This window comes from Halichoerus grypus, chromosome 1 (assembly GCF_964656455.1).
Source record: "Halichoerus grypus chromosome 1, mHalGry1.hap1.1, whole genome shotgun sequence".
Lineage (NCBI taxonomy): Eukaryota > Metazoa > Chordata > Mammalia > Carnivora > Phocidae > Halichoerus > Halichoerus grypus.
In genome coordinates this window covers 58597269-58621550 of record NC_135712.1, presented here as the reverse complement: position 1 = coordinate 58621550, position 24282 = coordinate 58597269, and the positions used below count along the sequence as shown (strand labels likewise).

The 24282-nt window shown below is 37.0% G+C and overlaps 1 protein-coding gene across 9 annotated transcripts in view; it reads left to right on the top strand.

Annotated features, from left to right (window-relative positions):
- The window catches only part of SPICE1 (spindle and centriole associated protein 1), a 65201-nt gene that overhangs the window by 12902 nt on the left and 28017 nt on the right, over nucleotides 1-24282 (top strand). For 4 of the 9 annotated variants that reach the window (XR_013445265.1, XM_036107170.2, XM_078066202.1 and 1 more), the window contains exons 2-7: nucleotides 7195-7293; nucleotides 10574-10621; nucleotides 14836-14979; nucleotides 19329-19431; nucleotides 20227-20333; nucleotides 22658-22770. Coding sequence is in view for 8 of the 9 variants with exons in the window: in XM_036107170.2 (XP_035963063.2) it covers nucleotides 7195-7293; nucleotides 10574-10621; nucleotides 14836-14979; nucleotides 19329-19431; nucleotides 20227-20333; nucleotides 22658-22770 (614 nt within the window). In the remaining variant the exon portion in view is untranslated. Of the gene's footprint in view, nucleotides 1-21; nucleotides 120-203; nucleotides 3371-5597; nucleotides 5773-7194; nucleotides 7294-10573; nucleotides 10622-14835; nucleotides 14980-19328; nucleotides 19432-20226; nucleotides 20334-22657; nucleotides 22771-24282 lie in introns of those variants that run through there. The other 5 variants (XM_036107171.2, XM_078066195.1, XM_036107169.2 and 2 more) reach the window with 5 other exon arrangements.

Sequence of the window (24282 nt, the reverse complement as noted above, 5' to 3'; positions counted from 1 at the left end):
GGGTAGCCTAGGCAACATCCCGGAAGTTGCGGGCTGCGTTAACCTGTGGCGGGCTGGGCGGTTCTGGAGCCTGAAGTTTTAGTGGCGGTGGAGGAGGCCGTCGGGAAACGGCAAGGCAGGTTGCGACGACGTGGCGGAGGCCTGCAGCCTGTAGCCCCAGCGAGCCTTAGGGACCGGGGTGCAGGGCGGGGAAAACGGTGGTGGCGTCTCCCTTCTGTTCCCTGGGGCTCTAGGCGCCTGGGTGGAGGATCCTTACATCGGAAAGCGCGCCGTGACTCTGTGTTTTGCGAGTGTTTGCGTGTCAGGATGAGTGTCTGGGTGTGTTGGTGTCTAGCGCGCTCCCCTTAGGCGCACCCTGAGTGTGCGCAGCGCTGTCGGGAACTTGTGCACAGAGCTGGAAGTTGGGGGGTACCGTATTGTAGCTATCAAGGAATTTGCAGTCTAGCAGGAGACAGGCTACCCAGGGTACTTGGGGACAGGGAGGGTCATGTTAGTCGACTGGATGGTCAGGAAAGAGTTTATCAGGAGGGGCCGCTGGAATGAGTTTTGATTAGTGAGTGGAGTTACCGCTTGGAGAAGGGAGTGAAAATCTGAAGGGTGTTCCACGCGGAGCAGAAAGGATGGGTGGAACGACTTGTAAAGGCGAGAGTTATATGTGTGGGAGGGTGAGAGGAGCACAGACTGTTAAGGAGGGTCAGCCGGACCATAAGGAGGGCAGAGGGTCCGAGTGCATATTGGATTCCTCTCTGTAGGGGGGAGCCATTAAAATCTTGTGGGGAAGAAAGTAAAGGGCCGAGAGCTATACTCTATCCTTATATCGGGGTAAAATACTGATTGCAGGGACAGTGTTTGGAAAGGGGTCCTGTTTCCCTTTGGTCGGTTTTCCACTAGCCAGAGTGGATTTGCTAAATCTCATCGTAACTCTCCTTACCTGAAATCCTCCAGTGGCTTCCTATGGGTTCTTTAGGATAGTGTTTAAATTGCTGTAGCTTAGAAGGCCATGATCTGTCCTCTGCCTTTCTTTGTAACCTCTTTCTAGCCTCTCACCTTTTCAAATCTGTTAGTCAAACTGAACTTCTCAAACCCTTTGTAAATGCCTTTTCTCCCTCCTGGAACATTCTTTCCCCCACTTCTAGCTTTATTCATACTTTAGCTCTCAGCTTAAACATTTTGGGAGCAATTAGAGGGATATAGTGGTCTTTTCTTACTGTGTAGAGTAAGCTAGGGATTAACATGACACTGAATTTACTCCCTTTTTATTGTAATTACTCATTTTAATTGTGGTCTTCTGATAAACCCTAAGCTCTGTGAGGGTGCAGACTATTTTACTTTCTTGTTGTATTTTGTGCCTGGTTCTTGGCAGGTGCTTTCAAAATATTTGTTGAAATAATGGGTAATGAAGTGGCAAATGAGTGAAGAAGTTCAATTAGGAGAAAGAGCTTGGACAAAAACATTCGTAGTAGAGATGAAGAGGGGACAGATGAGAGAGATATTTCAGGGAAAGAATGAATAGATTCCGGTATCTGATTGGCTAAGAGACAAGAAGGAATAGAAGGTGATGCTAAGGTTTTAAACTGGAGCAACCAGAAGGATGGTAATTCTGTAAGTTCAGTTGAGTTCAGACATTGACTGAGCATGCCAATTATATATCAAGAACTAGAGGTTGGTGGGGAGGGGACATGGATGATAAGCTGTATTTTGACTACATTGTATGTGAGATATTTGGGAGATAGACACAGAAAGCAGTTGGAAATGAGCATTTGGTGTGTTGAGGAAAAATGTGGATCCTTAATTTGGGGCTCATTTTCACAGTGTGTTTATGTGCCCAGTGCATTTGTAGCTTTGTTCAAGGGTATGAGTGAGATCACTGAGGGAAGGTGTGAACTCCTTTCTTACTTTCTAGTAAGCTCCATGAGAGCTTGTACCATATTAGACCTGTTTACTGTTTTATCTCCCGTGCCTGGTCAGTGTCTGTCAGTGTCTGGCATGTAATAGATTCTCAAAAACAATGATTGGATGAAGAGAGAGGGTATCCAATGGAAAGATAAGAGGGTTGGGATAGAACTGTGTGCAGCTTTTTGATTATGTGGTATCTGAGGGGCCAAGAGAGCCTGCAAAGAAGAGACGAATAGGAGAGAAACCGAGAGAAAGAGTGTCGTGGAAACAGGAGTGGGAGTCTTTAGAGTTGGAAAGGTTTTCCAGTAATTTTATCAGTTAGGAAAGTATTAATATTTTAGATTTTTTTCAAATAATTTTATCAGGAAAGTATTAATATTTTAGATTTTTTTCAAATAGGCCTAGATTTTCTGGGCTGTGCTGATTTTATATTCCTTAGTACTATAAACCATCAGGATATCTCTACAGTCTCACACTTAAGCATGTAAACTATAGCTCCCTTACGATATCTGATTTCTGTAAATAGCTCAAAAGCTCTTTGTTAGACCACAGAGTCTGATCCTGGGTTAAGAAAAATATGCCCACTTGTATTGATGATGTTTAAGAGAACACTTCTCAGTGCAAGGGTTGTTCCCACGTTACAGCTTAGTTCTCCCTTTGTGATCTTAGCACACACAGGCTGGAATTTAGAGTTGGCCAGTATATTAGTCTCCTACGCTGTATAACAAATTACCACAAACCTAGTGACTCAAAACAATACTCATTAATTATGTCACGATTTCTGTGAGGCAGGAATTTGGACATGGTTTAGCTGGGTAAGGTGCTTAGGGTCTCACAAAGTTCTGATTAAGGTGTTGGTGGTCTGCATTCTCATCTAGAACCCAGCTTGGGAAAAGTCTGCTTCGAGGCTCACCTCACTTAGGTTCTTGGCAGAATTCATTTCCCTGGGGCTGTGTGCCTGAGGGGTCTCTTGACTGACTTTCCCCTCCGGCTGCCCACAGTTGTCTGAGTTCCCGGCCCTCTGGCCCTTTTCACAGCCAGTCACTGTGGCATTTGGCTTCTTCACGGCCAGCAGGAGACACTCTCTTGCTCTGCTCTCGTAAGACAGAGACTTGTATAGCGTAATGTAATCATAGGAATGACCTCTTCTCGCATTTGCCTTGTTTTATTGGATAAAACAAATCACAGGGGAAAAAAACCCAGAACAAATCGTGGATCCTTTCCAAACTCAAGGGTAAGGGATCATACGATGGCATTATTCATTGCATTTCATCTTAGAGTAACCACAGCCCCCTTTGCTAGGCTCAATTGAAGTTAAAAAAAAAAAAAAAGGGAACAGTAGTAGACTGTTGTAGTCCATTCAGACTTCCATAACAAAATACCGGACACTAGGTAGCTTATAAATGAGAAATTTTTTTCTCACAGTCTGGAGGCTGTGAAGTCCAGGATCAAGTCTCCAGGATGGTCATGTTTGGTAAGGGCCCTCTTCCTGGTTCCTAGCCACCATCTTCTTGCTGTGTTCTCCCATGGTGAACGGGGTTAGGGAGCTCTTTGGAGCCTCTTTTATGACAGCCCTGGTCCCATTCATGAGGGCTCTGCCTCCCAAAGGCCCCACCTCCTAATACCATCACTTTTGGGGGTTAGGATTCAACATGAATTTTGGGGGAACACATTCACTGTTTTTGTCAGTGAATATGGGGTTTTTTTGGATGTTACATTTTCTTATGCTAAAATTGAAGCCTGTTCACGTTCCCACAAATAATACACAGGCATTTGTTCAGTTTTTTTTTTAAAGATTTTATTTATTTATTTGACAGAGAGAGACACAGTGAGAGAAGGAACACAAGCAGGGGGTGTGGGAGAGGGAGAAGCAGGCTTCCCGCTGAGCAGGGAGCCCGATGTGGGGCTCGATCCCAGGACTCTGGGATCATGACCTGAGCCCAAGGCAGACGCTTAATGACTGAGCCACCCCGGCACCCCTAAACATTTTTCTTAATACAGTTTTAATGGATGTATAATTCATCCAACAGATTTAGTGACATTTTATGATGATTCTTTATTTCTGCAGAGTAAATTGAAGAGTAAAAGAGTTAAAAAGTAAAATACATTATTTAAAGAGTAAAATACATTAGAAACTGTTTCTGAACAACTGTTATATTTTTCCATGTCTTTTTAAAAATAATAGCTTTATTAAGATATAACTTACCATGAAATTTACCCCTTAGAAGTCTACAGTTCAGAGCTTTTAAATAAATTTACAGAGTTGTGCATTGATTACCACTGGCTCATTTTAGAACATTTTTATCACCTCAAAAAGAAACCCCATACCCATTAGCAATTACTCTCCATTCCCTCCTCTTTCCAGACCCTGCCAACAGCTTGTCTATTTTTTGTCTCTGTGGATTTGCCTAACCTTGGACATTTTATATTAATAGAATCATACAATATATGGCCTTTGGTGTCTGGCTTCTTTTTCTTACCTTAATATTCTCAAGGTTCATATGCTATGCTATAGCATATATCATTACTTCCTTATGTTGCTAAGTAATATTCCATTGTATGGATATACCATATTTTATTTATCCATTCACCAGCTGGTAGACATTTGGGATTTTTCTACTTTTTTTCTATTAAGAGTATAATGTTGCTATGAACATTCATGTGCAAGTTTTTGTATTGACGTAAGTTTTCAATTATTGGGCATATACCTAGGACTAGAATTGTGGTAACTGAGTTTAACTTTTTCAGGAACTGCCAAACTGTTTTCCAACATGGCCGTGCTATTTTACATTCTCACTAACAATAAATGAGTATTCCAGTTTCTCTACATTCTCGCCAACGCTTGTTTTTTCCACCTTTTTGATTATAACCATTCTAGTGGATATGAGGTGGTATGTCATTGTGGTTTTGATTTGCATTTCCCTAAAGACTAATGGTGCTGATCATTTTTTCATGTGCTTATTGGCCAATTGTAGTATCTTCTTTGGAGAAATGTTTATTTAGCTCCCTTAGCCATTTAAAAATCGGAATATTTGTGTTTTTATTGGTGACTTTTAAGTTTCTTTTATATATCCTGGATCCGGGTTTCTTATCAGATGGGATTTGCAAATATTTTCTCCCATTCTGTTAGCTGTCATTTCATTTTCTTGATGGTATTTTTTGAAGCACAAAAGTTTTAAATTTTGATGGGGTCCACTTTATTTTTTCTTTGGTTTCTTGTGCTTTTAGTGTTATAGCTAAGAAACCATTGCCTCATGAAGATTTATGCTTATGTTTTCTATCAGGAGTTTTGTGCTTTTATCTCTTACATTGAAGTTGGTGACTTATTTTTAGTTAATTTTTACATATGTTGTGAGGTAGGGGTCTTAATTCATTCTTTTTCATATGGATCTCCAGTTGTGCCAGCACCATTTATCAAAAAGACTGTTCTTTCTCTGTTGAATTGTTTCTTGGCACCTCTGTTGAAAATAAACTGACCACACATGTGATGAGCACTGGGTGGTATACGCAACTGATAAATTATTGAACACTACCTCTGAAACTAATGATGTACTATATGTTGGCTAATTGAATTTAAATAAAAAATTAAAAAAAAAAAAAGAAAAGAAACTGACCATAAATGTAAGGGTTTGTTTTGGATTTTTAGTTCTATTCTGTATCTTTTACTTGTTTGTTTATTTTTAAAATATTTTATTTATTAGAGAGAATACGTGCAGGGGAAAGGTGCAGAGGAAGAGGGAGAAGCAGACTCCCCACTGAGCAGGTTGCCCGAAGGGGGGTAGGCGCTTGATCCCAGGACCCTGAGATCATGACCGGAGCTGAAGGCAGATGCTTAACTGACTGAGCCACCCAGTGCCCTGTTTATTTTAAAAAGAGGTATTTCTATTTATTTGAGAGAGACAGAGTGAGAGCGTGCACGCACATGAGTGGGGGGAGGGGTAGAAGGTGAGAATCTTTAAGCAGACTCCCCGCTGAGCATGTGGAGCCTGACACAAGGCTCCATCTCTTGACCTGAGATCGTGACCTGAAAGGAAACCAAGATTTGGTTGCCCAACCAACTGAGCCTCTGTTCCAGGCACTCCTCTATTCCGTATCTTTTAAAATAGCATTTATGGTTCTGCCACTTACTGTGTGACCTTCACGGTTGGTTAGTTCTTTGTCCCTTAGCTTTCTCATCTGTAAAATAAATAGTAAATACTTAATGGAATTACTGTTAGGATTAAAGGAAATACTGTGTGGGCAGAGCTTGCTTAGAACAGTACCTGACTTGTGTTAGCTAAGGCCATCATTATCACCACCTCCACTGTCCTCATTACCATCACCATAAGACAATTAAATGTTATTCTCAAATGTCACTTATCTCTTTTGCCGGATTGTAAACCCTGAAAATAGATAACATGTTTGAGGAGTCAATGTGATTGATAAGACAAAGCAAAGAGGACTGAGGAGAAGCTCTTGAAAATACTTGCATTTAGATGTTTTTAATTACTAAATCATTTTTTTTAAATGTACTTAAGGAAGATACTACCATCTTTATTTTAGGATAATTTGGAATAAGGGGGTCAGCTCGAAAGTTCTGTAATGAAAGTGTGTAATGAAGTTTTGGAAAGGGTGTCATGTATATGTGTTGCTTGTTAAAAGTCACACATATGTATTGTAAAATCCTAGTGTACAGGGACTATGAGTCTTATTCTAATTTTGTGTGATATTTAGTCCAGTGTCCTTAGCATTGCTATTTTAAGAGTGCCAAGCAAATGTTGGCAATTTCCAAATGCTAGTTTAGTATCAGTAATTACCCCCACTTAGTATTGTGTGGAAATATACAAGAAATGATATAACTCATTTGTTCTCTAAAATTTAGCCACCTTTTTTTAGGTAAACACATATGTATCTGGTAGTGATTTTAAGTGCTCTTTGCCTTTTTCCTTTTGCTTTCAGATTGTTAGCCTGTGACTGACATTTTCTCTGTTAATTGTGAAGTTTGTAACTGATGACAAAGCTTATGCCTGTTGTCGTAGGTCTGTGCTTTAAGTCATAATTTGTATTCCTGGAGTTCTTTATTAAGCAAATATACATAAGTTATCAACTTGAAACCTGTTTTATCATAGTTATCAGTACAGCTTTCTAATTGTGAAGTGAAAGAACCAAGTATTTTGGTAGATGGTTCTTTCATTATGCTTAAATTTTTCTTCTGACACTTTAAAGTTTATTTTCCTAGATGTCTTTGTCCCCATCCAGCGATACTTAATTACCACTTTTTCTTGTATTTTAAAAATTTGATATGATTATTGCTTCTAGATGTCACTTGTCAGAGTGAACCGTTATGGTCCTCGGGGAGGAGGAAGGAAAGTGCTGAAGGTAAAGAAGAAGAAAACATCAGTGAAGCAAGAATGGGATGTAAGTCTAGATGGGATAATAAACCTGTCAGATTGCTCTGGAGGAATAGATGTGATGACATGGCCCTGGTCACTTGAGACAGTGCTCTGAATGTGATAGGGTGGAATGGATTTCTGGGCGCGTTATATCCCAGATCCTGGAAGGAAGAGCAGAATCCTTCGGGGATTTTTTAAGAATCCACATGTCAAGGTCATAACCTGTACCTCTTTTGAAGAGGGAATCTTAAGAGGGTGGGGAGTATGTTTTTAAAAAGTCGCCCTGTCCTCCACTTTGAGAACACACTGCTTTAAGGCAACTGGAGCTAACCTGTGTCACTGAAGTCTGAATTTTTTTGGGTACTTTTTTAAGATTTGCCCATAGCAACCAGTGACATCATAATCATATGAGCGGCATTTTTGGCTGAAAAAGCGGGTGATTCTTGCTCTCTTACTTCTTGAACTGTTTGTTTTTCACCTCCAGAAGCTGGTCAGTTTCAGTACAAAGATTCTCTTAAGACGTAAGACAAGTCTCAAGTTCCTGGGAGATATGATCCCTGGCTCCCACTCTGATTACTGTTTGGTATTATCAAGGGCATCTTTATCTTTTACGGCTTGGTACTTTAGTTTGAACCGTGACACTTTAGGTGTCTTTTCTTTCTGTTGTGGAGAGCAACTAGTTAGGGACTATTTTGGATCTCAGGGATTCTTTTGGACTTGGAAACTTCTGGGCAAACTGACAGCCTTTTTGAAGTGGCTCAGGGGGACTTAACCTAAGTTTATATTGCTTTGTTGTCATCTGATTGGCTATAAGATATTATTAGGGTGTGATTCTAAGGCAATGAAACTGATTAAAAGGAAAAAAATGCATGTGATAACTTAAAAGTTACCCACTTCAGAGTGGTTACTATGGGAAGTTTAGTATTTATTTTGATTTGCTGCTGTTGCTCAAAATATAATTGAAACCCACCATTTGAAATTGCATTTTCCTCATTTGCTTTTTATTATCTCCAGTGCTGGAAAAATCTGTTTTTTGTAGACTAAGCTTGGAAGTAGTTTAAGTCATTGGGAGTAAATAGTAAATGAAGGAGGAGAGATCAAACTGAATAATACTATTTTGATAAAAATAGTGAGATGGTTTTTGAAATGGCTTATAAATTATATTTAAAAGCCATTTCAGAAGAAAATCATTTTAAGCAGTAGTAGTATTAATGAAATTATATTTTCGCCCATGAGAACTAAGTCCAAGCATAACCCTTATATGCCTGAATTTTATTATGATTATTAAAAATCTCAAGATCTTATGGTTATATCTTGTGCTTTTCTAAATTAATATGAAAGGAATAACAGTTTTAGTGTAGAAAACCCTTGAGCTAAATATAAACTATGGCCAAAAAGTTAAGTCTTTGAATATATCAGAATCTATTTCACCAGATCCAGTTCTCTGTGTATCTGTTGGAAGTAGAACTCTAACTTGTTTTATTTCCTGCCTTACCAAATCTGTATAACAAAATGGCTGAAGTCACTTTGGAGAGGGCCAGATTGCCGGGCAGCTACTTCAAGCTGTGTAGGTTATGCATTGCACAATCCCAAGGGGTACTGTTTACATGCACCAGAATAATAATGGTAGCTCCTGGAGTTATGGGGTGTGGTAGACCTGCCATGTTGGTTTAGTGCATTTTTACATAAGTGACTGTTTTCACGTTTTATGAAATTATACAGTGCCCTCAAACTTTATCCCTTATTATGTATGATATATTCTATGCTTAAGTTGTTTGCATGCACACAAATTTAACCCCTCTATAGTGATAACAGTTTATCTTTTAGGAATCTTTAGAGGTGCCTCATTCTCTGGAATGCAGTTTGAAAACTACAATTTTAGTTAAACTTACTCATTTTGAATTACATAACTACCCTGTTTTATTCATTGTTTTAATATAATATATGCCTGCTTGGTAAACTTAGTGCTTATTTTCTGTAAGATACCTAAAAATAGCCTGTTATTTTTTAATAAGAAAACTAAAAATAATCCATATTAATATTTAAATTGAGAGTACTGGTTCCTGGACAGGAAGTCTTTTTCATCTCAGGACTTTGAATCTGTTTTCAGCCTCTGTTTTTTTTTATTTTTATTTTTATTTATTTATTTATTATTATTATTTTTTTAAAGATTTTATTTATTTATTTGCTAGAGAGAGAGAGCATAGGTGAGAGAGAGTGAGTGAGTACAAGCAGGGGGAGCTTTAGGCAGAGAGAGAAGCAGGCTCCCTGCTGAGCAAGGAGCCCAATGCGGGACTTGATCCCAGGACTCTGGGATCATGACCTGAGCTGAAGGCAGCTGCTTAACCGACTGAGCCACCCAGGCGTCCCTATTTTTATTTTTTTAAGAGACTTTTTTTTTTTTAGAGATTTTATTTATTTATTTGACAGAGAGAGACACAGCAAGAGAGGGAACACAAGCAGGGGGAGTGGGGGAGGGAGAAGCAGGCTTCCCGCAGAGCAGGGAGCCTGATGTGGGGCTGGATCGCAGCACCCTGGGATCGTGACCTGAGCTGAAGGCAGACGCTTAACGACTGAGCCACCCAGGCGCCCCTGTTTTCAGCCTTTAAAATCTAGTATGTACTCATACCTGACCACATATAAATGAACAATGTAAGTTCATAGGTGTGACATAACTCTCTGAAGAATGTGAACAAATATGGTAAGAAGTTTGAATAATAAAACTAACATTTCATTTTAATTTAAACACTTTTGTTTTATATATTATGTAAAAATAGAAATAATTTTATTTCAATTTAAAATAGCAATTTTATCTTGCTAAATGTGATGATCAGACAAATCCCTTAACTCTTCAAAGAAAGGTTTCTTGGAGGTTAGCATGCTTAGTTAAGTACATAATTTTTTAACTGAGGCCCATTTGGCATGTGGGAGAAAAAAGGTGTGCCAGGCTTAAACTAATAAAAGAAAGCTTTTGAGGGGTGCCTGGCTGGCTGAGTCAGTAGAGCATGCAACTCTTGATCTCAGAGCCATGAGTTTGAGCCACATGTTGGGCATAGAGATTACTTAAAAAAAAAAGTTAAAAAAATTTTAAAAAGGCCTCTAAAAAAAAAAGGAAAATGAATTTATCAAAAATAAACTAAAATTGATTTTAAATGTTTTTAACCTAGTTTAAAGAAAATTTTTCCTGTAAGAAAATTACCCAAAGAAAGTGAATAAACATTGAAATCCTATTTTTAAAAAAATCCAGTATATACTAATATTTTGTAGGAAAACTTTTTTTTTTAAAGAAAGTTCTTTTTTTGCAGAATACTGTGAATGACCTAACAGTTCATCGGGCAACTCCTGAAGATCTGGTAAGTTTAATATCAAAAGTTAAGATTTGTTCAGTGTTTTATTTGATATTGGGTTTCTGACCTTCAGAATAGAAACCAGAGGTACTTCCTGGAAGTTCTTCAGTTATATTTAATCTTGCTTATGTCTATATGAAATTGAAAAGCATATCATCTGGACTTCCTGATTTTACCTAGTAATGTCACTTAGCATGTATTAAAATTTTATTAGATAGGTTTGGTTTCAAATCTCTCTGTTCAAATCTCTCCAGTATTGCCCTGTATACACCTGTTGTCTTCTACTATCTGTAGGTATCTCTAGCCTTATTTACTGTTACTTCCGTATGCAAGCATACTGGTCTAGTCAATGTACTAATTTATTCCTTGAATATGCCATGTATATTTCCACAGTTGAGCCTCAATTCATGTGATTTTCTTTACTTGGAACAGTTTCTCTACCTTCTTGTCTACCTATCCAAATCTTACTTTGCTCCCTTACCCTAGTTCAAATCTTACTTTTAAAAAGGTTTCTGCTATAGACTAAAAAAAAAAAAAAAAAGCAGCTTTATTGAAATACAATTCACATACCATAAAATCCACCCTTTTAATGTGTATGATCCATTGGTTTTCAGTATATTCATATTCATATTTTCTAATTTAGATCATTTTCATCACTCCCTGAAAGAAACCCTGTACCTGTTAACAGTCATATGCCCCATATGCCCCTCTTCCTCAACATCTAATCTTCTTTATGTCTCTATGGATGTGTCTATTCTGGACATTTTTTTTTTTAATTATTTTTTAAAAGATTTTATTTATATATTTTTTAGAGAGAGAGCATGAACACAAGCAGAGGGAGGGGCAGAGGGAGAGGGAAAAGCAGACTCCCTGCTGAGCAGGCAGCTTGATGCGGGACTCGATCCCAGCACCCTGGGATCATAACCTGAGCTGAAGGCAGACGCTTAACCAATTGAGCCACCCAGGCGCCCCTATTCTGGACATTTCATGTAAATGGAATACAATGTGTGTCCATTTGTGTCTAACATAATGTCTTCAAGGCCCCTCCATGTTGTAGCATGTGTCAGTACTTCATTCCTATTATTGCTGATACTGTTACATTGTATGGATATACCCGTCTGTTGTTGGACATTTGGATTGTTTTCACTTTTTGACTGTTATGAATAAGGCTATTCTGAACATTAGTGTACAAGTTTTGTGTGAACATATGTTCTCAGTTCTCTTGTTGTATATCTGGGAGTAGAATTGCTGGGTCATATGGTATCTCTACAGTTAGCTTTATGAAGAGCTGCCAAACTGTTTTTCAAAGTGGCTTCACTATTTACATTCTTGCCAGCAGGCATGAGGGTTCCAATTTTTCCATATCCCTAGCCAACACAAGTTATTACCATATTTTTAGTTTTAGTTTTCCTAAGTGGGTGTAAAGTGGAATCTCTATTGTGTTTTTGATTTGCCCTAGTGATTAATGATGTTAAACACCCTTTTGTGTGCTTATTGGCCATTTGTATTATCTTCTTTGGAGAAATGTCTATGCAGATTCCTTCCAGTTAAAGATTGGATTACTTGTGTTTTTATTGTTGAGTTGTAAGAGTTCTTTACACAGTCTGGGTCCAAGTTCCTTATCAGATATATGATTTGTAAATATTTTCTCCCATTCTGTTTGTTGTCTTTTCATTTTCTTGATGGTATTCTTTGAAGCACAAAAATTTTTAATTTTGATGAACTCCAGTTTATTTATTTGTTCATCAACTGTGCTTTTTGTATCATATCTAAGAAACCATTGTCTAGCCCAAGATTCACAAAGAATTTCACCTATGTTTCTTTCTAAGAGTTTTGTAGTTTTAGCTCTTATATTTAGGTCTTTGATCCATTTTGAGTTAATTTTTGTATATAGTGAGATAGGGGTCCATCTTCATTCATTTCTAAATGGATATCCTGTTGTCCATGTACTGTTTGTTAAAATGACTGTCCTTTCTCCATTGAATTATCTTGACACCCTTGCTGAAAATCAATTGTCTGTAAATGTAAGGGTTTAGTTTGGACTGTCAGTTTTTTTTTTTTTTAAAGATTTTATTTATTTATTTGACAGAGAGAGACACAGCGAGAGAGGGAACACAAGCAGGGGGAGTGGGAGAGGGAGAAGCAGGCCCCCAGCTGAGCAGGGAGCCCAGTGCGGGGCTCGATCCCAGGACCCTGGGATCATGACCTGAGCTGAAGGCAGCCACTTAACAACTGAGCCACCCAGGCGCCCCTGGACTGTCAGTTTTATTCCACTGATCTATGTGTCCATCCTATGGCACACAACATTGTCTTGATTATTATAGTTTTGTACTAAGTTTGAAGTTTTTTGAAGCTGCCCAACAATTGGTATCTCCTCTAAACTGTTCTCATACTTACTGTCTATATGAGGCATTGTGTATGTGTTGTCTAAGGCATTTCATTTATCTTTATATGTACAGTTGGTCCTTGAACAATGTGGGGGTTAGGGGTGCCACCCCCTGCACAGTCAGAAATTTCTTGTATAAGTTTTGACTCCCCCAAAATTTAATAGCCTACTGTTGACAGGAAGCCTTACCGATAACATAAGCAGCTGATTAACACATATTTTGTATGTTATATATATTATATACTGTATTCTTACAAAAAAGTAAGCTAGAGAAAAGATAATGTTATTAAAATCATAAGGAAGAGAAATTACATTTACAGTACTATATATTTATTGATAATGTTATTAAAATCATAAGGAAGAGAAATTACATTACAGTACTATATAAGGAAGAGAAATTACATTTACAGTACAAGTGGATCCGTGCAGTTAAAACCTGTGTCATTAAAGGGTCAACCGTATGTGCCCTATCTTCCTGGGCAGATTGTTAATGCTTTTGAGGCATAAGGGCTATATCTTGTATGTCTTTGTGGACCTAGAAATCTTAATCCTAGTAGATATTTGTTAAATATTTGTTGAGGATAATAATGATGCCCTACTGACTTAAAATTTTTTTTTATGAAAAATTTCAAATTTACATGAAAATGGAGACAAAAGTATAAAGATCTCCCAGGTACTGTTTACCCAGATATAATAGTTATTAAAATTTTGCCATAGTTCTTCATTTTTCATACCCTTTCCTTCTTTCACTATAGCATTTTGAAGCAAATCCCAGAGAACATGTCATCTTGTGCCAACATATTCAGTTCGCATTTTTAAAAATATAGACTTTTTTATATAACCACAATGCCATTATCACACCTAACAAAAGTAACAATAATTTTTTGGTATTGTCTAATTCCAAGTCCATATTCATATTACCCCAGTTATCTCAAAAATATCATCTTCATTTGTTTTTTGTGTTCAGAACCCTTACATAGCATTTGGTTGTTGGTCTCTTAATGGACTGATTTCTTATTTACATGGTGAGAACAAAGCAGTACATTTTATTCATCTTCATAGCTCTGAATACCAGAGTGCTTGTACAGCCAGTGTCTGCTCCTACTCCTTAGCCGCCTCAGTGAGCTCTTCTCCTGCAACTCTTACGCTGTGGCTCATATCTCTGCTTCAGGAATTCCATTTTTCTGGAGTTCTGCATTTCCAGTGACCCACTTCCAAATGCAGCCATTGCAGGGCTATAAACGTACTGCATTGTAAGTTTTTGGTAGTGACGTGTGTATTATGAAATGGGTGTGTCTTTGCCAAAGATGAGTCAGTGGACTTTGTGCCTTTTACATTGTACTCAGTGTGTGTGTGTGTGTGTGTGTGTATGTAATTGTACAGTACAAACATGTGTAACTGAAAAGTTTAACAGAACAATTCTTAACTTTCTTATGTGTGATTTACTCTTAATATTTTCTACTCTGTATTCTGTTTTATTTAAAAAATGTTGGTTTGACCCACTAATTGATTTTACCACCCATTAAATGAATCCCGGCCTATAGATTGGAAAATAACATTTTATTGGATTGTCTTGTACAAAGGAAGTAGAAATTAATATTTTTTTCATTTTGTCTTTTTGCTAGGTCTACTAGTTCTAGATACTTCTTCTTTTTTTAAATCACTTTTGAAGATTTAGAAGACTGAAAATTTTGGTTGTGAATATGTATAAATATACACATGTTGGACCAGAAAAAAATTTTTTAAAGATGAACTAGATTAGGTGGTCCCACCATCTGAATAGGCAACTTCTTTTTTCCTGAAGCATTCTTTTATATTTTTTTCTTTTGTACAGATACGTCGTCATGAAATACACAAATCAAAGAACAGAGCATTAGTACACTGGGAACTCCAAGAAAAAGCTTTGAAGAGAAAATGGAAGAGGGAGAAACCAGAAATTTCTAATCTTGAGAGAAGAAGATTGTCTATAATGAAGGAGGTAATGCTAAACTGCATTATCTTTAGAGTTAGAGAAGAAAATGATAAATAGATTTCTCTCTTTCCCTCCCAAATTTGATTCACATTGGAAGGACTTTAATAAATGACTGCATCCTTATACAATGATGTACACATGGACTCTGAAAAAAGCAGCAGAGGGATGATTAGGGTCTAGTTTGGAGGTTTGAATTCCAGCACGGAAAGTTACTGTTTATGTGACTTGCCTGATTGTACTGTTATGAGATTTCAGTGATATGTACTAACAAACTGACTAGTACATTATTTGGCACATAATTAGTGCCATATATATATATATATATATATATATATATGGTGCTATAATTACCTTTCTCAGTTCACACACAGTGCTATTAGATTGGTTACTTTGCAAAAAAAAAAAAAAAATGTGTGCTTGTCCAACAAGTTAGTAAGCCACTTGTCTTTGGCTTAATCTTTTGCCAGATGTAGGGTATTTGAATAAGTAATCAGATGTGTAGGAATAAATAATATGGCAAATAAGAGGAAACTACAGCAAAAAACCTTTGATTTGGGATGAAATCATTGAAAAAGAAATATACTTTGTAGTGTTGCTTCTTGTTCATTGTTGAAGCTTATGGCACTTGGCTGTCTGGATGACCTTTCACTGCAGCTTTAAATCACTGTCTTTTGAGGAATTCATTAGGCTTGTTAGTGAAAGGTAAAAGTCTTAATCTTATATCTCATCAGGAAGAATTCTGTCTCCCAAATAAATGTTTACCTGGACTTGTAAAAAGAACAGTAGATTGAGACCATATGGTTCTTTACAGATAAGTATCTTTTGATAATCTTGGACAAGGTATACGTATTTGAATATTATATAGTAGTTCTCAGTGACCAGGAAAAAAGGCAGCCCCTTTGAGGCAGCTCTGGGCTTTTGTGTCCCATCTCTAGTGGCTCCTGCTCATGTCCTGAATTGCTCATGTCCTGAAGGAATGGATGTGGTTGAAGTAGGGATTGAAGGAAGAGTGGTGGGAGAGGATGAGTGAAGTCTCTCTGCCTTCCCTTCAGTCCCATTCCTCAGGCTCTGGTGTTGTGGTTCTCAATGCTGACTGCACATTAGATCAGTCAGTGTTGAGATCTTCCATTAAAAAAATCACTGTATCTGGACTCAGATATATCTGTACTTAGATAATCCGATTTAGTGGACATGTGATATGGCCCCACTTAGGTATTTTTTAGACAGTTTTTATGTACTTTTAATTCCTTACCAGGGTTGAGAACCTCTGCTATTAGTAAGATAAGTATTTCCATTTAACAATATATTTTGGAGGTTATCCCATGTCAGTATTTAGAAATCTACCTTTTCTTTTTAATGGCCAGGTAATATACAGATGTACCACAATGTATTTATCCAGTGCTTTATTTGTGCAAACTTAGGAAGTGTACTGGACTATAGTTTAGGCTTCTGGTTAAGAAGATATAGTGGTTTAAACAAAATAGAAATCTCTTTCTCTCTGAAACCGTTCAGAGGTAACTGGTAGTTGGTAGGATCTCTGGGGTCCTTTATTCCAGGGCTTCCATCACTGAGTAGAGAATGGCTGTTCCAGCTTCCTTCAGCTGTATTCCAGCCAGCATGAAAAGGGAAAAAGAATGCATGCTACTCCTTTTACATATCACCCAGAAATTCTGGCTTATATCCCACTGTCCAGAAATTCATCACATGACCATTCTCACCTAGTATGATGGTTAGGAAATCTAGCTGTGTACTTGGCTAAAACTTGGGAATTCTGTTGTTAAAAGGAAAATTAAAAGAGGGGACATTGGTGGGTAAGTAGCAGGTCTGTCACCCACAGATTGTTACCTGCCTTGTCACTGTAAGTAATACAATGAATATGCTTGAATATGTTTTTAAATACATGTAAAACTATATTTATAGGATAGATTCTTTTTTTTAAAGATTTTATTTATTTATTTATTTGAGAGAGAAAGAGAGACAGGGAGAGCACAGAGGGAGAGTGAGAGGGAGAAGCAGGCTCCCCGCTAAGCAGAGAGCCCAAAGTGGGACTTGATCCCAGGACCCTGAGATCATGACCTGAGCCGAAGGCAGATGCTTAACTGACTGAGCCACCCAGGCACCCATGTAGGATAAATTCTTAAAAGTGGAACTGCTGAGTCAAAGATATGTGCATCTATTGTTTCAATGTTGCTAAATTTGTAATGTCTATGTTAAGGGATGTGATGGGACCAAATGAAGAAGCCTCCTTGGGCATATTCACCTAGGCAGTATCATTATGTATTAGAGCTACCAGTGCATCCCCCAGAGCTGGAGTCCTGGATTAACAAAGTTAAGAGAAAAGCTCTTTGGCTAGCATAATCATTTGCTGTATGATGCATTCATGTCATGGGAATCAAGCAAATGAGGGTCAAAATTCAGAGAGAGGGAAACTTTGATAAAGTTTTATAAATTCTAAAAGTATAATCACTTCCCAAATCTCTCTGTAATTTCCTATTTCTATCTGGTTTTTATTATCAGAGAACAGAAGTGCTAGGATAAAAAGTTTTTGATAATGTTTTTGAAGGGACCTTTGGCTGATCCTTTGCAAATCCAAGATGTGTACCACTATTCGTAAGTTTGATTTTGTGCTCTGTGAACCCATCTGGGGAAGTAATGTATACAGATGGGCTTGCAGAGATTGGTTTACCTATCAAGAGGATGAGTTTTATCAGAAAGAAGTGATGAATAAATCTAGAGAGGGCAAAAGAAAGCCAGTACACTGATCTGTGGCCTCTCAACCCATCTGCCCCAAGAAGGCTGGGCAGAGACTGGCAAAGTGCAATAGGGTAGTGGCTTTCCTGGAGACCTCATTATATTTGATCATCAGGTCTTGAGATGATAAAATTATTCCTCTTCAATCTGCTTCTGTCAGTTATATCTCTTTATTTTGATGGAAGGTCAGTAATTTTTTTTTTTTAAATGGTAAACTTAAAACTGCCTTTAGGAAATATTCTGTGTGTAATTTTTCTAGTTTAAATGATAGATTATAATGCTCCATTTACTCTCTTGCCTAAGCTCTAATTGTGTGTACTTGCAAGATCGCTAACCAGGCATAGAAATTTGGTTCATAGGATAATATAATTTAAGTTGTAACAACATTCCAAATATTTCTAGAATGGTACATGTTTTCAGTGTGTCCACATTCTTATAACACCCCTTTGGGTTAGGGAAGATGGTGGTATCTTCATTTACATATTAGGAACCTAAGCTTAAAGAGGTTGGATTTTGCTTAGTATCCCTTGACTGGGCCTGGGATCTCAGTGTTCTGTCTCTGAATGTGCTCTTTGCTTTATACCATTCCAAAACTTACTCTTTGTGGAAGGAACAAATTCAGGACTTGATTCTCACCAACTGTGCCAGCCAACCAGATTGGCTACAGCAGAAGAAAGGGAAAAAGTCAGAATGTGATTCTTGTTACTTTTCTCAGTGTCCTGAAACAATAACTGAAGTCATATTATATACTTGTTTCCATGGGCTAGAGAGATTCTGGTAAGAGCATTTGTTACCAGATGCTCCTCTCTATTGCTTTGAATCAGTGTTGGAAACTGGGGAGTATCCAATTTTGTGACGCCTCTCAATTTAAGAATGCCATCTGGTGGTGGTGGCTAGAGTTGACTTGCCTGTGTCTCCTTGCTTATAATTATGAAAGTTCCTAAGTTGAAAGTGCCTAATTAGAGGGACTACTGTTATGGTATTTTTTGAGTTCTCATCCCTCCAGGATAAAAATCCAGCTTGTTTGTAAATACGGAAGTGTTACTTCTTTGTTTGATGCCCCCAAACTCACATCTTACCTCATATTCTCTTAAGTTGTTGAGCATGAACCATTAGCAGATTATGAAATCACTTTAAAGGTTGAAACACCTCTGAGTTTATGGCTCAGAGATTTATATCTTTAATCAGTGTTTTTCAGACTGTGGATCACAACTTGTTAGTGGATTGTGAAATTGAGTTAGTGTGTTGTAGCCATTATTTTAAAAATAGAATAGAAACTAAAAGAGAATATTAGAGTGGTTCTCAAAAAGTAAGGTTAAGTAAGACTTTTATTTTGTTATACATTTACATTTGTGTGTATGCTGGGTCACAGTTTAATAATATATTTCTTAACTTGGATTGCAGCCAAGCATATGAAATCTAATTATTGTAATAGCCCCATCTATTGGTACTTATGGATATTGCCCCTGAAGGATTTTAGGAGGATAGGGGCCTATGGTTATTTTTATGCTCTGTGCCTTTGTATGGACTTTTCCTTTGTGATTTCATAGTATATATATAGATTTTTTTCTGAATAATAATATTTATCATTAACACATGTCTAGATTCTTTCTGATCAATACCAGATGCAGGATGTATTAGAAAAATCTGATCATTTGATGGCTGAAGCAAAAGATCTGTTTGTTGATTTTCCCCGTAGGCGCACAGGTAACGTATTTCATTCAAACAAACGCTTCTTTTTCTTATTAATCATAGCCCACAATGGCTGTTTGGAAGAATTTTAAATCTTTTTTTGGGCATCACATTATTTATAGTACAAGTAGTCTGGAGTGGATAGCATACAGGAGTTGTTCGGCATAGATTCATTATAATTTGTTTGCTTTTCACTAAGAATATTAACTATTACAAATTACAGAGCTAAGCAAAGGTAAGTTGTTATTGTTTACTAGTATACTTTGTGGTGCAATGTACAAGATTTTATTGTAAATATGACTTAAATTCCAGTTTATTAATGTTAAGTTACCGCAAAAGTATCTATTTATATAAAACTTGAGTAAAGCTTAATTTGAAGCCTAAGGCTACTTCAGTCTCTCTCTTGTCAGATACATAGCATTATTCACTTTAATGTGTATATAATCCATTGTTTATTTTAATCCCTAAAAACAGATCATTTGTTTTTAATTTAAGGTTTGAATCCTGGCTTAACCATTTATTAATGTGACTCTGGGCCATTTGCTTCATGTCTCTGAGTTTCAATTTACTGATCTATAAAATAATAATAGTAACAACCTCATCAGATTTTGTGAGGGTAAAATGATTTAATATATGTAAAAGCATTTAGAACAGTGCCTGGCATATAGTAAGCATTATCTAAGTGTGAGCTGCTATTATTATTATTTAAGATTTTTATGTGCTAATACAAACCTATGGCAGTGGATAGTGCTTGTGAAGTCAATTTAATTAAATGAAGTAAAATCATCATGACTTCTTTTCCTTCTGCAGGGTTTCCGAATGTAACTATGGCTCCTGATTCCTCTCAGGGTCCTATTTTGGTAAATCAAGACCCTGTCACGCAGGCCATTCTTAGTGAATCCATCATGGAGCCTCAGGTAATGTGCTGTCCTTATAGCCATCATGCTTATGTTGAAATTAAGTTTATGTAGGTATTGTGGTAAACATTTCAAAAACTTAAATATCAACAAATACCAAGTATGGTTGCTACAATTGTTCTTACTCAAGCATATTGCACTTTCGGTGAGTAATGTTTGTACCAAACAGATAGGACTGGATAATAATACCTACGAGGTAGGTACTATCATGACCTCCATTTAGCAGATTAAAAAAAACTGAGGTTCAGAAAAATTAAGTGCCTTGTCCAAGATCATATAGCTAGTTAGTATCAGAGATGGCATTCAAATTGAGGCTCCATCTGCTATTATGGAAACAGTGGGGAGTCTTTTCACTTCCACTGTAGAGTGAGGCGGATCTGTGTTTACATTCTGTTAGTCCTAGTTGTTGGATCTTGAGTTGATTTTTTGTTAAATGGGAATAGAATATACTCACTATGGTTGTTGTGAGGATGAGCGGAGATAAGTTATGTAAAGTGTCTAGCGTAATTCCAGAGACTAGTTCTTCATTAAATGTTAGTCTCTTCTAATAGTGTGTTTAGAAAGTAGCTACCCAGGAAACTTGGAATTTATTGACCAGTTATGTGGGAAAATTATATTATTGTAGTAAAATGTTAATTAGCTATATCCTAACCTAACTGAAACTTAATTAAAATGTTTAGAATTTGAAATGGGAAACATCTTTTAAAAGCTCATGAAGAATTTAATATTAAAATAAAATAACTTCTTAGGACTGACTAGGACTCAATACCTGTTTAGTGCCATTTCCTAGGTTATTTATATGTCCTATGAAAAAAGGAGAATCGTCAATTAGAGGGATGATCCTAGGGAATTACAAGGTCCAGAATCATTAAAAAAAAATCTTAAGTCTACTGTTTTCTGCTTACAAAGGCAATTAAGTAGAATGTTACATGTTTTAAATAGCCAAAACCCATTAGCCATATCTCCAGCCAAAAGCCATTATGTTTTGGCACTTAATTAAAAATGTTAGCTTTCAGATAATCATGGTCTCTATTATGGGAATGGGGGAATGGCAAGAGCTGGGGCTAGAGAGACAGGGAGGAGCTAGGGCTAAAGAACCAGAAAGTGAGAGGAGAGCCACCAAAGGATTTTAGGAAGAGTAGAGTCATGATGAAATGAACTGTAGAGTGGAGGCAGGGTTTGGGAAAGAACAAGACTGGTGAGAGGATCTGGTTAGAAGACTAGGTTAGAATTTTAGTGGAAGTGGTGAGGGCCTAACCTAAACAATGGCAGAGAAGGAGGTAGAGGGGAAGAGGGATAGGTTTGAGAGATTAAAAAGGGATAGAATTGACAGCATTTGGTAGCTGATTGGATGTGACAGATGAGAAAGAAGCATAACTCCCAGTTTGCTGGCTTGAGGTTCTCAGTAGATGGTGATGCTGTTCATGATCTTAGGTAATATGGCAGGAATAAGGCTTTTGGAAGAATGATAGGAGAGGCTTAGGAAGATGACCAGTTTTGGACATGTTTAGTTTATGTGTGTAGGATGTCTACTAGGAATATCCTTTAGGCAGTTGGATATAATTGTCTAGGACTCCTGAGAAATCTGGGTGAAGATAGAAATTTGAGAACTCACAGCATTTGACTTGTAATTGTAGCTTTGGAACTAGATATAATCATTCAGAAAGGGAGTCAGATGAGAGGAGAAAAGGTCCAAAGGGAGGACCTTGAGTCCCACCAGATATTAAGAAAGGACAGAAAGAAAAGAACCAATAAAGGAGATTGAGAAGGAAGAGCCAGAAGAACAGAAGAAAAACCAGGGAAATATGGTATCTTGGCAGTTAAAAGGAAGAATGTATCAAGATGATCTTGAAGGAAAGAAAGGAATGGTCATTAATGTCCAGTGAATCAGAGAAGTAAGGGAAGGCAGAGACTGAAAAATATTTTATTTAGGAACAAATCAAAAAAGGATGTTGACCTTATAGACAGCATTTTGAGTGGAATGGTAGGGCAGAAGCAAAGCTGTAGGGCATAGGTGGTAAATGAGAAGTGGGGGATGACTCTTTCAAGAAGTTTGGTGGTAAAAGAAAGAAGATACAATGAGAGAGACTTGTTCACATTTAAATGCGGATGAGCTGAAGCCAGTATAGAGAGGTTGAAGATGCAGGAGAGGGAAGGGGCACTTGATGGAGTGGAAGGAGGTGAGAGGGTTTAGGTCCTAGAGCACTTGTGGAGATGTTAGCGGTAGAAGGAGGGACCTCTCTATTATAATGACAAGAAGAAACAAAGGATGAGTGTACATATGACCAACTTGTGTTTTTATTTTTATTGTTATGTTGAGAAAGGCTCTTAATGAAGTAGATGATGATGAAGAACGAACTGGTAACAGCCAGTCCGAAGAAAGTGAGAATGAATTGGATAACTCTGTAAACTCTCAGTCAAATATGAATGTAGATAGGTATGTATATATGGCATAAATATCTACAGGGCTTCCCTTTTTCCAAGGCCATTTCTTGTGTTTCCCAGCTTTATTGAGATATAATTGACATATAATGTGTAAGTTTAAGGTGTACAATGTGCTTATAATATTTCTACTTGTGGAACTTAATGATGTTTTCTTTGTGACCTAATATATGATTAAAATTTTGTGAATGTTCCACTTGTGTGCTTGAGAAGAAGGTATATTCTATATTAACAAGGTATAAAGTTCTATATGTATATCCTTAAGACCTACTTCATTGATGATGTTGTTTACTTCTTCTGTGTCTTTACTTATTTTTGTCACTATCTTATATTGAGAGTAGTGTATTAAAGGCTCCGTTAGTGTGTTTCTATTTTTCTTTGCATATGATGTTCAAGTATATTTAATTCTGTTTGAAGGTAAATACCTCCATCCTGATTGGTGTGTTTTTTGGTACATGGATATCCATAAGTATTGTATTTTCATTGTGAATTATGGCTTTTAGCATTATAAAGTATCCTTTGCCACATTTAATGCCTTTTGGCTTCAGTTCTACTTTGTTTGATATCAAGAATGAAAGCTCTGCCTTCTTGTTTCTAATTGCCTGGTTCATCTTTGCTCATTCTTTTCTTTTAGCTTTTCTGAATTACTGTGTACTAGGTGTATCTTTTGTATTCAACATAGAATTGGGTCTTGTCTTTTCAGCCAGTTTGAAAATCTTTTTTTTTAATTGGTGAAGTAAGCTTGTAATATTTATTGATATAGTTGATGTGTTTGATGTCAACTTTGTCATTTTATCGTACTATGTATATTATACTATAATTACAGTTTTCCTTCTCTATGTAATGTTTTCTCTGTTCTCTTAAACATTTCTTTTGGTGTTTAGGAAGTTTGTAATTTTGTTTTGGCTGGTTGCCTTTATATCTACCATTTATAGAGCCATTTAGTCCCCTATTTTCTTTAACCTTTTGCTCTCAGGTGTGTTAGCTTTAAATGGTATGCTTTGACTTCCACCTATGGCCTGTGCAACAAATAATTTATTCTATATTCTCATTCTTTCCTTTTTTCTCTCTGTCCTTCTTCTCTTTTAGCTGCATTTTTTTTTTTTTTTTTGCTTTGACAGGACATAAAACATTTACATATTATTCTTCCCTGTGTATTGCTATTTTTGTTTTAGTCTTGGAGCTACAGTTAAATATATTAAATGCTCATCATCAGTCCTTTTATGATGTTTCCCTAGTTAACTCTTGGTTGGATCATTCATTTAGACAAACTCATGCTGTAGGGTTTGTGAGTTCTATTCTTTGAGTTCTTGAAAGCTTAAAAGTTTTTCTATAGCTTTGATATTTGAAGGACAGCTTGGCTGGATATAAAATCTTTGATGCTTTGTTTCCTTAACTTTTTTGAAAATGCTTCTCCACTCTTGGTTTACTTTGAATGTTGCTTTGACAAGTCTGATGCTAGAATAATTTTCTTGCCCTTATAAATAATTTGGCATTTTTATGTGTT